Source organism: Dermacentor andersoni, chromosome 8 (assembly GCF_023375885.2).
Source record: "Dermacentor andersoni chromosome 8, qqDerAnde1_hic_scaffold, whole genome shotgun sequence".
NCBI lineage: Eukaryota > Metazoa > Arthropoda > Arachnida > Ixodida > Ixodidae > Dermacentor > Dermacentor andersoni.
In genome coordinates, this window is record NC_092821.1 from 134,407,118 (window position 1) to 134,421,457 (window position 14,340).

The 14,340-nt window shown below is 48.7% G+C and overlaps 1 protein-coding gene across 1 annotated transcript; it reads left to right on the forward strand.

Annotated features, from left to right (window-relative positions):
- The first annotated feature begins 4,092 nt into the window (after positions 1-4,092).
- Positions 4,093-14,130, forward strand: LOC126526039 (uncharacterized). The gene is made up of 3 exons (XM_050174039.1): positions 4,093-4,248; positions 7,051-7,418; positions 12,333-14,130. The coding sequence occupies exons 1-3, from the start codon at positions 4,093-4,095 to the stop codon at positions 14,128-14,130; spliced, it is 2,322 nt and encodes a 773-aa protein (XP_050029996.1).
- The last annotated feature ends 210 nt before the right edge of the window (positions 14,131-14,340 follow it).

Consider the following 14,340-nt stretch of genomic DNA (forward strand, 5'->3'; position numbering starts at 1 on the left):
TACGCATGATTATACCAAACAAATAAAAAATAGTTATTCATGACCCGAGGCCTCTTTCGCCATTAGCCCTCTACTGTTGGTCAAACGTTCTCGGTCTGCGCCCACTTCGGCTGTCTGTCACGCGACGTCACAAAACCGCGAGATCTCACCCCGTCAAAATGACGTGTATGCGCTAAAGATGTATTAATATGTTGAGCAAAACTGATTTTTTTCTCCTCCATAGCCGGAGACGGCCCCGTTCCGAAAGGAATAGAAGATTGCTGCCTGCCGACCGCTCTGGCACTGGCTACACGGGGCTCCCGGGGAGCATAGATTTATTTGCGCAAAACAAAAATTTTTGCGTGGCATTATACCATTATCGAGCTCTTTCGGTACTTATACGACATTGGTCTGCCAGCTCTTATTTCCTGAGGCTCCGTTCTGGTGGAATATTTAACCTTCCTTTCCACGCCGCCGCAATTTTTGACAAGCCACCCCCAGCTAAGTAAAGGGAAGCGGACCAATCGCAGACGCCAGCACCATCCTCCTCATCCAGTTATCTACTATCACTGGGCTGGCTCGGCCCTATCGAAACCTTCTCCACTTGAACCTGCTGCTCGACACTCGTCAGCCAATTAGATAAGAAAAAAAAAACGCTTAATGAAGGCCACGCTACTCGCTTTGAAAAGATGACAAAGTGACCTCTTATTAACGAGGAGCGCGTTTGATTGGGCTTTTGAAACAACGCTGTGGGGTACCGCCCGATGCTTGCGTCGCTGGTTACGTAAATTTGACATCAGGAGAACGGAATAAAAACAGATAGGAGTAGTTCTACATTACAGGGCCCCAAGGCTCGGAGGAAGCATCCAGCGGGGCAATAAAGTATTACGTTGGTGTTACGAAACGCGAGTGCGTGCGGTCTCGTAAGCACTCGCGTTAGTGCACCGCTAGTGCACACGCCTTAGCGCAAACGCGAGTAGTGCAGCGTCGAGTGGCGGCGAGGATCACTGTGTGGCACACATGACCACTAGCACCGGACAAATCGACGTCCACGGCTCGCAGCTTTTCTGGCACTGTGTGAGAGGGGCGGTCTTGGCTCTGTGCCAGGGCACCAATGTAGCTCCATAGGGAGCATTACAAAAAAAAATTCGAAAGCAGAGAAGTTATGTGCGCATTTTCAAAAGGGAGTACCTTATGCCCTTTCACAACTGAAAGTTGCTGACAAAGTGGCCGACGTATTGGAATATTACAGTCTTGGAAAATCCTGCCCCATGAGTTACGCTGTGAAGTTCGACAGATAACCGAGGGCGCAATGTGCACAGTCTCTCGGCATGGAAATAAAGAAATCACAATTTCGCCAGAAAGGCGTAGGGTAGTTGTTTTATAGGCAGTAGGAACTTGCAAACATTCGCTTACTACTTAAATTAACAAGCATGGCATCAGTGTGCACAGAAAAACATGGACACATGTTTTTCTGTGCACACACCCTATGACCGCGGACGCCCGCTGTCAAAACGATGGCGCAAGGAAGCGCGGCCGCAGCAGCGAGTGAAGTGACATTCGTGCTGTTTATCGCTTCAACGTAAACTGAGCGACGAGGACGCTGCACGCACAAAGATATGAACGGACATCGCACCTAGACGCGACCCGCGACCCCCGACCCAGATTGATTTCAAGATTGAGCGTTCAAGATTTGAGCGGTAGCAACTGCGCTGCCGCGCAGTTGCTACCGCATTACAACGCGGCCTCCCCACCATCCCCTCCCCCCGGCACCGTGCGCGCGACGGAAGACTGTGCGCTTCCTCCCCGCATTCCTCCGTTGCGCACGCGAGATGGTCGAGATCGTCGGCGCCCCTTCGGGCGTAGTTGCGCAATACGCAGTTAATGCTGGAGAACATCGCCACCTTCCCCTCACCCCTGGACCTGTCGCGCGGCTTAAGACTGCATGCATCCTCCCCGCATTCCTCTGCGCACGCGATATGGTCGAGATCGAGAAGCCGCGATCGTCTGCTCCTGTCGCATGCTTTCATTCGCACCTACAGCATGTGGTGCGCGGCGACGGTGTTATTGCTCTTGGACTTCATGAGGAACAGCACGGCGACACCGACAGGGACGATGGCGAAAATGCACGCCTTGTGTCCATTTAACTGCTATCGCAATAAATATAACAATACGCGGGCTTGGAATATTTCTGTCTAGAATATAGCAGTCTTTTTGAAAGTGTGAAGGGAGAGGTGCGCATAGCAATCGTTAGCAAAGTCATACGTGAACCGCAATAGTGCATATCGGTTAAAAGAATAAATAACTTTTTCTCTGCAGGCGGAAGAAAAGAAGAAACAAGACAACGCAATAAATAACGGATAATAAACGGCATTTGATTTATATCAAGCTGATTTACGTCTTTCGTTTCATAATCAGATGCTGTCTTTCATTGAGGCTTGCCTTTACCTATAGGCGCTTTAGCTTGACGTCTGTCTATTCTCGGCCATATGGAGGTATTAAATGCTTTGTTGCCGTGGCACACCAAGTTGAGTAAGTTAGAAGAGCATGAGTGCGTGTTATGGGACAGAAGTGTGGTGGCAGTTGGGCGTACTACGTGCTATTGTGAATGCCGTCGGTTTTAAGGGCACAGTTGGCCTCATAATTCATCCTACGTGGACCAGTATAAGCAAACCCCTAAAACATCCAAGGTCCCCAAACAATTAGCAAATACAATCTGAAGACTAAGGGCTCTGTTTACGTCACGTGGTATCGCCAGCAAGATGTTTACGACGGCAGACACTAGACCGAGGTAAATGAACTCGGCGTCGCCCGCCTCGGAATAGTCTTAAGGTTTGCGAGAATATCAACGCATGTATATATATTTTTTTTTGTAATCGCTCAGGATGAGCTAGTTTCAAGCAGGGACATAAAGCAAAGAATCGTCCCGCGGTACGTACAGAGCATTCGCTTTGAAATTCGAAATGTGACATGACAGGGGTGGCAACCGCAGACTACGGTTTTTTTTTCCTTCCGCCATAAACCATGTTTCAAACTTTATACTCCGCAGAATAATGATTTTCCTGGAGTTGTAATAGTACATGCCGATTTCTCAATACTGCGGCACGCCTAAAAACGCAATCCATTGGAAGCCTGCGAGGATAAATTAAACACGTCGTGCTTGTGAACTCCGCATGAAACAGATGTCCCCCACCCACCCCACACTCATCCCGTTCAAAAGGGGGTTAGCTGCCAAATTGATTTAAATATCCTTTGCCTGTTAAATAGCTGGAAGGCCTATGTGCGTTATGCAACAAACGAAGTGTCGATGAGAGTGTATTGTACCCTCTGATTGAAGCGATTTGTAAGGTGACAGCAACGTGAGCTCAAAACGAAGGGGTAAAGCGGGAGCCAAGAACAGGAAGGGTTAGAGGGCAGTCGTTGGTGGCATTGAAGAAATTTAAGATGACTAGCCTAACAGTGCGTTCACAGGTGAGGTATCATTGAAGCGGGGGCAAAATAGAACACAGAACATTCAGCATGCATCATACCCGCTGTATAGTATGCTGCGGCGCCAGAGAAAAATCCGCGTTGAGAATACGATAAAGATGCTTGGAAGTTACCATCAAACGTTTGTCATCAGCATGGCGTCTTGTCCCTACGGCAAAACTTTATCATATCAAACACTTTATCAAGCATCTATCGCATGTGAAACTGTGTGACCACTGACCGACCGCAACGAAAGGCGCCTGTTGCGCCTGTTTATGGCGACAGGCTATTGCGTACTAGGGAAAGCTTTCTTGCTGCTTGAATGATTGCCTTTCTCAGACGGCACTGTGTTACAAAACACGAGCGTATGATGCTCGCTGGTACGAAAAAGAAAAATCCCTTGCTGTTTTTCCAACCCTGTCACCGCTGAAGAACGCGGTTTTACCTGAAACCGCTAGCTAGTAGGTATCAAGTGTCTAAGTCGAGTATGTGCATGCAACAAGCCCATTTCCAACAACAAGCCCAACAAGCTTTTGGCAATGTCCTCGGACGGAGTTTTACAAAGTGCTCCCACTCCCGGCGTGCATTGGTTTGCTCGCGACAGACCCAGAACTCGACTTACCGGATTTCGTCGTGGGCTCCCGAATGGCCGACTTGTCCGCCTTCTACAACGACCAGATGAGTCGCGGTCGCCTGGGTTCTTTCGAGCGACCCCGCAGTCGACGCAGTTCGTCGCAGAGGTATCGGCGCCGCTCGAACTCGCTTCCTGGAAGGCGCGGATCACGGGACAGCCTGCGGCGTGTGAGTGTGCCGGCGCGCATCGTATATTCCTTGATCGGCCTAGACAGACCAGTCGCTATGACGTTGCACTTGCTGCGCGCGGGGTCGCGGGTGCCATTCCCGACGGCATAGGCGATCGATCCGATGCGGGCGGGGAAATGTAAAATAAAAGGAAACCGTCGTGTACCTTTCAATGGGCGGACGTTAATGATGCAACAAGGGGTCAGTTTGCAGTAATTGCAAACTGTATCAAAAAGATGAGTACATGACCGTTTTTTGCATCATTTCGTCAGGGTGGCTGGACGCGAAACCGCAACCTGGAATGCAGCAGCTTCACGCCCTATAGTCACTGCGCTACAGCAGTGGGCATTTCTCACATAAGTGCATGCAACTTCATAAAGAAGCGCGCATAGACCATGTAATAATTGCACTGGTTTGACAGTGATTATACAGTGGATATATATATATATATATATATATATATATATATATATATATATATATATATATATATATATATATACATATTCACTGTATAATCACTGTCAAACCAGTGCAATTATTAAAAACAATTGTTACAATTATTACAGCATGCAAACGGCATGCTGTCGCATTTCTGCATATATATATATATATATATATATATATATATATATATATATATATATATATATATATATATATATATACAGGAATGCGACAGCATGCCTTTTGCACACGTGACAACTCAGCGGAGAGAAGAATTGCTACAGTCTAAATAAAGTTTACACCCTTTGGAGTGCCCCTTCTGCCACACAACGATAATCGTCATCTGCCTTGATGCGTTTCCTTTCTTTAACGCTGCGAGCCTGGTACTTTCCAGTAAGGAACGGCATGCGCGTTATCAGCATAATAGCATTCCCGACAGGAAAGTAGCGGGCGCGGCGCTTTTCAAGAAAGGAAACGCATCAAGGCAGGTGACGATTATCGTTGTGTGGCAGAAGGGGCACTCCAAAGGGTGTAAACATTTTTTGGAGTGTAGGGTCAAACTGTGCGACTGTATCTGACGCCTCGGATACAGATAATATTCAGTTAAAAGTTTGCGTTAATCGGTGCCGACGCCCTTTCGTCCTTCTCTGTCCTTAGCGAAGCATCGTTTCTGTAGTATAGAACTACAATTCGTGCAATAGTTCCGATATGAAATGTCAGTTATTTGAAGGCGAGAATTGGCAACATCAGCGATTCAGCTGGATGTAGGGTTAAACGTGCATAGTAACAGCTGCTTCGGCCTCCTGAAAAATGTTTCCTTCCTTATTAGCATGTGGTGTAGAGCTTGACGAACCATTGAGGTGAGCAGTCACCGCAGTTCTATTTCGCAATTAAATGCAACTCGAGTATGACGCGAATTCGCGTAGATCCCTGACAAAAAGATTTTGCGTGCGACATGTTTTCGTCGAGTATGTTTGCCAACGTTCAGAATTCTACTCATTTGACGGTCATTTATGTCTTTCCGTGAAATGCGGCGCATATTTTCGCGCGAGGGCATATGCACGAAACCGAGATCTAAGAATAATAATTGAGTGGACGCAAACAATGTCGTGTTTATCCTTCTTCTCGGGTCCACCTTTTGTACTCCTTACTTTCCGTAGCATGAATCTCCGCCAACTTGCCAAAAAGAAAAAAAAACTAAATTATGGAGGTTTACGCGATAAATCCAAGACATGAAGCACTTCGTAATGGAGCCCTCCGAATCATTGTCGACCATGTGCTGCAATATAAGGCGCACCTCTATACACGGTGTTCCGGCGAACACTTCCAAAAAATTTTAAATAGTGCCAGTGGCAGATAGCACAATTCTAGTCTATCAGCTGGTCTACTCGAAGAGACCGACATTACTTGAACACATAAATATGAAATACATAATCGACCTATTACCAAACATTCACTAATTAGTTTTTTAATTAATTACCCCATGGCGCATATTGAAAATGACAAATTCTAGCTGGCGTGACTGCGAGGCGTATCCACCTGAAAAGAAATGTGTGGAAGGAGCCATATACCAGATATGCGCCGTGAATTCTGCAGTAAAAATGCACTGTCGACCATTCCACGTACATTGTTTTAAGAAAACGCCGTTTTATGCGTTGAATCACAAAATTGGCATGCCAATGCATTTCACTGCAGAGATCGGGAATTAGTATCTCAGAATTGATGTCATGCCGAGAATTCGTTGGAAGTGAATCCGTCTTTTGAACTCCTGGGCTAAAATTTGTAAACTGCAGTAAGTGCCAAAAGGTAATTATGTAAAAACTGAATCAGTGATTTGTTGTTAATTAGTCGATTACGCATTTCGACTTTCTGCGCAAGTAATGTTTTGTCTCTTCGACTAGACCAGCTTATGGGCTGCAATTGTGCTATCTGCTACAGAATTCTCTTTTTTTAATTTGAAAGTGTTCGCTGAAACATCCGTTATAAATAAGCGAGCGTTTTTTTGCATCTTGCTGCCATCGAAATGCGGCGGCTGCCACTCGTATCCCGCACGTGACCTACCTCGATCTCAGCAGCGCAGGGCCATAGCCACTATAAGCCACGGGGTGGCGAGAAATCGAGGGGTGCCATATAATGACTCACTGCACCCAGGTGTTCTTCCCCCCCAAATACTGACCGAGTCCGATGCGGCCTTGGTTCGCGTGCTTCGCGGATCGGACGAGATAACAAGGCCCGCAGCTTCCCGTTCTATAGTTTCGTTTTTGTTTTCATAGAACACGGCTCACACGTTTCCGAACGGCTTGAAACCGAACGACCTCGCGAGGCCCTCACAACTGCTGCTTCCCCACCTTTCAGCAAAACGTCCCGCAGGAGCAGATCTCGGTGAGCGTCGGCAAGCGCAGCGTCTCCAAGTCCGGGCTGGCCTGCGTGGTGTGCATCTTCGTGCTGGTGTTGGCCGCGCTGACGATGCTCATCGCGAACCACCTGATGAGGCCGCCGTTCGCCAGCGACCGCGGCGCTTGCGGCAGCGACGACTGTGTCCACCACGCCCGGCAGATCCTGCGCACTCTCAACGCGTCGGCCGATCCCTGCCTGGGCTTCCACGCGTACGTGTGCGGCAGCGGCGCGCGCTCGGACGACGGCGGAGAGGCGCGACCCGACGACGGCTGGAGGGAGACCGACGAGGGAATCGGCAGCCTCGACGAGATCGACCCGGCCTGGAGGTAAGTTGTGAAAGTCGAGTCTAAAAACGGTAACGTGCAGCGATTTCTCTAAGAGAATATGTGCAAATGTCCTATGTGGCTTGTGCGTAAATTTGCGCTGTGCGCAGTCGTGAGCTAAAAAAAAAAAACGACGTGATCGCTAGAAGGATGATACTGCTACAGCTGCAGTGCCCATGCAGAATTACTTCGATACATTTTTATTATACTCGGACACACACTCGTAGTAAGCGTTACCGTTTCATTTTAGCTGGCATGCCCATGCTGCTGAGAGAAAAGATAAAGGCATTGTGGTGGCACCGAACTGTAGATGAAGTCAACAGGCATGACGTGTCCCGACCACAGCTGTAAGACCGGCGGTAAAAAAAAAAAAAAATCACATCCGCTGTTATAGCAATGGGCAGCGCTGGCTAACCGTCCGATGTTCACACCTACTGTACATACACAAATACTCAAGAAAGCCGAGAAGAAGGGAGGCCGCGGTAGCTGAGTGGTAGAGCATGGCACACAATGTGGAAAATGTGGGCTCGGCACAGACTTGCGGCAAGTTGTCTTTTCGTCGATTGTCATAATCCTTTTCTTCATTATTGCTACGCTTACTAAAAAAAAAAAGACGAGTAATTGGGCCTGGTTCTTTCCTCTCTGTCATTGCCCGTGGCCTTCATATCTTATGTTGTGGTAGCTTAAGCTGAACGACAAGGACAACAGAAAGACACATTTGACGCACACAGCGCTGTGTGCCAAGCGAAGACACACATGTGCCTTTCTGTCGTCCTTTCATAAGGAGCCAACAAACACTGATACCAAGGACAGCATAGGGGAAATTACTTGTGTTTAATAAATGAAATAAAATAAAGTCGTTCAGCTTGCGCCACAACAAAATAAGATATGCCGTACCAACGAGCCCCTATAGCTAGCATTCAGATGGTTTTAAGGTTCGAAATAATAAATGCCAACGCTTCCCTTCCACATTCCAATTTTCTAACTAAATTGCTTCCGCCGTGGCTTTTGTCCAAGAAAAAGGACGAGGTGGGATGGGCGCCTTGAGCCACGTTTCGCCTGCTGCGATTATGTCACGTGATTCCCTCTGCCTAGCGACGCCAGGGCAGTTACGCCAGTGGTGCGAGAGCTTTGTTTCGCATGTGCCGACTGACTGCGACCGTCCTCGGACCAAGCGACCGCCGTACTTCCACCAAAGAGCGAGGAGCACTCTCTCTCTCTCTCTCTCTTTCTGTGACGCACGAACGCACGTCACACAGTGCTTTCGCGGGAAGCAGGACCGCTACGGAGACTTCCAAACCTTTCGTTATCTGCCGTGGCGTAGCAGGTGCCGCGTAGCACAAACCCATGCTGGCTCTAAGGCCGGATTCGCCGACAATGCGAAGCGCGTGAAACAGGTTTCAAACTCCGCAGGGATGCATTCGTTTACTTCGAGCAATCGGGAGAAGAAACGCGCTAAATTCTTGGTACTATCTGTCGAGCATTTTAAACACGGTAGTATATGTATTGATCGGAGGACATGCAACATTGTGTATCTTGGCTTCAGCGTTCTCGGTAGTAAAGTGAAATATTTTTCTTCTCCAACATTCGCGTCACTTCTGATTCCGCGATCCAGTTATAATTAGATCTTTTGCTTGTCATTATTGCAAGTGATTTATGGTGAATGGACTTCGTTCGGTGTAACCTTAAAGGCACCACTGCTTTACCTACTGACAAATTTGTCCTGGAGACTTCAATAATTACAGATTCATCAGTATCATCAGCATAATCATCATCATCATCATTAGCCTGGTTACGCTCACTGCAGGGTAAAGGCCTCTCCCATACTTCTCCAATTACAAAGATTGTTTATATGCAAATGCGTATTGTAATATATGCGCTGTACTGGCTCCTAGTCTGCGGCGCGAGGGACCTCTGTCACGCACTCCTTGCCATTTGTCCCTGACTCTTCTTGAAATTTTATGTAATTTCAAGGAACGAATAAATTCAAAACCGAAAAGGGTTAGTGCAAGCAAATCCACACCAAAGAGCTACAAGCACTGATGCGCGTTGTTGCAAACATACATACGCTAGAATGCAAGGTACCTGGGGAGGTGAAAATGTCTTGATCATTACACCCAATCCATTGTGATACCTTTTACTAGCGAGTTATAGCTCAGCGGTTTTACGGGCCAGTGGGCAGAGCGGGAGAGCGGAGACGCCATAGCGCATGCGCGGTACAGTCCGGGGCGGCCAGAGTGTTTATGGAGCGGGCCGCTCGCACGCTAGTCTCGTCTCCCCAGGCTAGCGCGCGCCATCTTTGTTTCTTGAAGAGCCCCTCACCAGGCCCCATATCAAATTTTGGACATACCCTGCTAGTTGCGTGTCCTCTAGAGAGAGTTCTGCCGCAAGACTTTTTTCAAATCAGCTCATTAATAGCCAAGATAGCAATATTTCAGTGCCACGAAACCATGATTTCAGCAGGCGGGCTCCACAGCCAAGCAAGACACTCTCTCCTGTCATCCCGTCTAGCCTCCGCAAGCGAAATTCCTTCCCTCCGTTCTCCCGTACCGGACCTCGAGAATCGCCTGACGCGTACGTCATGGGCCCCGCGTTCACTTTTCTAACGCGACAGCGTTAAGGAGCTCGTGTCGCAGAAAAGCCGGTGTCGTCGGTGTCGGCGTGGACGGTGTTGACCGTGAGCGAACAATCCCGGAAGGCAATCCAAAAATAAAAAGAACTTGCAAGATGGGCTTGGTGGGAATCTAACCAGGGTCTCCGGAGTGTGAGACGAAGCCGCTACCACTCAGCCGTGAGTTCAAAGCTGGACAAAAGCGCCTCTAGTGAATGCGGTGTTGCCTTAGAAACGCGCCGTAGGAAGTTATACTGCGGTGTATATCGGTAATTATGAACATGTAAATTACAGAAGTCGCAGTTAAACGAGTAGCGAAGTACGTTTCCGCTACATTTCTTCTGTACTTGGCGCACACGCAGAGCCACCTTGCAGCAAACACAGAAGACCCCTCCTCGCAATGTACGGCGCTGACCCGACAGGTGGCGCGCCACTCGCCCGCTTCTCCCCTTCGTCTCGTCAAGAGCATGCCGAGCGAATGAGTGGGCGATGCCAACGGGGTGCGATTTACGCTATCGCGTTCCACTCTTGAAGGCGAAGCTTAAGCGTCCTCCAATTTTTTTCTCCACGCTTTTTTTTTCGGTGCTACGCACTTCCGCTGACAGCGTCACGTGCGAGCTGTTCTCTCGTTCGCGCAGCGCTCAAGGACACATGACTAGCGGTATAATTAAGTGCTACACGAGTACTGAGGATGAACAAGCGGATCGCTGAGCATGATCACGCCGCTGCAACACGGTAGAAAATGGTATAGTTTCAGTACCTGCCACATGACTGCACGACCAGGGGAACAAGCAGACGAAGCAGAAGTACCCATCTCTCTTGCTTCGGTGCGAAGTAAAACACAAACACACCTAGACATTCCGTTTATGTGTTTCATTATTTCTTTACGCTTCAATTCGTCAATTCAAGCAACAGATCGCACAAATACCAGACGGTGCCTTGAATAATTCTCGAAGTCACGTGTCTACCACGAGCGGCGTCACACTGCGGACCCGGGTATGTAGGCGCAGGGACGAGAGTACGTCACCGTCCGGCTCGAAGCACAGCGGTCGCGAAGAGGAGGAAAAACGGCGTTCGCATTGAAATTTCAGACCTTTCTGCGGCGCGTAGCGATGAACTTCTTTGTAAACTCGATCGCCGGGCCGCACTGTATGCTCTGCGCTTGTCAGCTCAAATTCTCCAGACCTGGTGAGGGGCCCTCTAAAGAAACAAACATGGCGGCCACCTGCACGAACAGCAGCATGTCGTCGGCGTCGTCTTCAACCTGCAGGCGGAAAAGCCTCGGAGGTGTTTCATCACTGAAGGGGACGTCCGCATCCCGCGAGAGATTGTGGGAACGAGACCGTTTGGCGACGATTTGAAGTGGACGATCGCGATCGAGAGCTTGAAGCGAGCATACGGATTTTTTCACAGTAACTCCGACTTTATTCTACAGGTGCATCAGCAAAACACTCCGCTCGAACGAGTGAGGGATCGCTGAGCTAAAACTCTTCCTCTCGTGCTGCGCTTCGCTGCCATCTCTGCTCGCTCGCTGGACCCCCTGGCCTGTACACCCGCTCAGCTATAAATCTCTATTTATTTGCGTCCGTTGTGCCGGCCGCTCCGACAAAAAAAAAAAAGAAGCAGAAAGAAAAGGCGGGTTCATTCGGCATTCTGGTGCACAATTACATGGAGTTAGAAGCAAACTGTAAAAGCAAAAGCATGTGAAATTTTGAACATTTATTATAGGAACAATATGTACTGCTGGCGGACCAGTCTTGATTCCTACGATGCTGAAACCACAGCTCTTGTAGAACAAAGAGCGGGTGACGTATTCTGTGTGGTCAATACTGCTATAGACGGTTGTTATCTCATATTTTTGTTAACTACTGCAGGCCTAAAAGGCCCAAGAAGTAGGGGTAAAGTAAGCACAAAATGAAATATTGAACATAAATAAAAACTAATGTAACGTACAAAATATTCTAACATTCATTTTGAAAAACAGAAATGCGAGTATATAATGCAGCGTTATCGAAAGGATACACGAAAATTTTGAATTCGACACAGAATCAGAGATGACAAAGTAGAACAAGTAATAGACATAGTAGGAAAGTCATCGGCTATTGTAAATTTTGACAAGCCTATGGCAGAGAATATACACTAATTCAGAAGAAGCACTTCATGAAACTTGAAAACCAATTAAATTTAAACAGAAGTGCCACCACTGATTGTATAGGTTGCACTGAATTTATACTGAGAGGTTGCGATGGCACATGCATTCAAGAATCTGTGGAAATTGGGAAATGGCCTCGATTTTTATTTCGCAGGTTGGCCCGGCTCTACGCCAATCAAGTGAACAACATCCTTGGCAATCTTCAGCAGCTGCTTACCGTAAAGAACACTTCCGACGCTACACTGAAGGCGTTTTCAGCGCTGTCACTATGCCTGCAGAGAGAACGCAATCAGCAAGCGATGTCCTTCGCGATGTTCATGAAAGATAGAAATCTTCCGTGGCCGCTACAGGCGTCGCGATCTGTTGGGCTTGTCGATGTGGTCGACGTTCTCCTGGACTTGAGCATCAACTGGAGGGCGTCAATTTGGGTTGACGTGCGGCTATGGCACCTGAAAACGCAAACACTTGGCGGCCCCGTGGTGGTAATCGACGAGCCCGGGCACGTGCCTTTGATTCGAATGGAACAAGTGAGCACGCTAAACGATGTGGAGTACGCGAGTGCGGTTGAAAGAACAGCGCAGTTCATCGTGCGCTTCAAGAACGGCAGTGGTACCGTTACTCGAGGTGCGTCATTTAATCACGCCGTAGAGATAGAGCAACTGAAACGCGATGAAACGGATGTTCGCGAAGCTGTCTTGTCCATGGAAGGCGGAGAAGACTCGTACGACACGCTCGTACCCCTGCAAATGATGCGGTTGACGATGAATTTCAAGCTGGAGAACTGGGTCGATCTGCTCAGGAAGTACTTGGCGCCCGCAGGACTGAACGTTACGATCGACACGGCGGTACTTATACTGAACACCCGGCAGTTCAAAACCCTCACTAGGCTGATGGAAAACATCCCAGCGCCAAGGTTGCTGAATGCCCTGGGGTGGATGTTTGCGTACTCCTACTCCTGGGTAGCCAACTCCGAATTTGAATCCGTCAGCACTCAAAGTGGTCTAACCAGCGGCGGCGCGTCAGAGTATGGTTTGTTGGCGCACGTCCTCTGTTTCGTGGCGGTTCACGAGTCCTTCGGCATAGCGCTAGAACAGGCAATGTTCCTGAACCACCTACCGAGCCATGAGCGTCTTAAGGTGACCAAGATAATGAACGCAACCGCTCGCGGTCTCATCGAAGCAGTGCGCGCATCTCAGGGCGTCTCGAACACGACGAAGGCCGACGCAGAAGCAAAGATTTCTCTCGTCTTATCTCGAGAGTTGTGGCCGCCCCAGCCTTTCCTCAATCTCCACGACTTAGATGCCCTCTACGTACGCTTCCCATCAGTGCGTGCCCAGGACTTCTACGCGTCTTGGCGTGAGACGCGAGCGGCTCTCAGGACTGCGTTGTCCGATCGCTACCACGGGACCTTGATGACGGCTAAGTTGAGGGGCTACGCGGAGGATATTCTCTACATCTACTCGTTAAACATCATTCTACTCGACCTTCCGTCCGTGTTTCCGCCGAAGTACCTCAGGTACGGCAACTCGGTCATGGCGTTCGCTGGTTTGGGCTTCCAGTTTCTCCGGCAGCTGGTCAAATCTGTGGACGAGCGGGGAAGGCTGCTGGACTACGCCACAGGAGACAAGATCACTTGGTGGGAGGAAAAAAGGACGTGCAAGATTACGACGGCGGTGTCGACAAAGGAGAGGCAAGAAATCAAAGACCTCTTCGCCTTTGAATTAGCCTTGGCGACGGCGAAGAAGGTCGCGGAGGCAGACGGTTTGCCTCTGAGGCTAAAATTTCTGGAGAACCTGTCGCCCGTGCAAACGTTTTACGTGAGCTATTGCAGCAACTTTTGTGGGGCACGCGAAGAGCAAGAGATGTGCGACTTGGCGATGAAGTCCTCGGAATTTGTGGACGCCTTCGCCTGTGTCTGGCGTGGTGTAGATCTCGGGTGCCTTTTTGTATAAGAACGCCTTCAAGACTTCGCTATACGTATTCTGTGAACACTGCCATGTCACTATGTATATCATTTATTTACAGCTATGCCTCACACTGCCCATTATGGTCCTTTCAGTTTATGGGAAGTTTGCCGTGGTGACGTTTGGGCAAATGATTTGAGAATGTTTGCATGCAGTTTAGTATTTGAGACTGAAGCGGCTTCCCTGTGCTCGTTTACA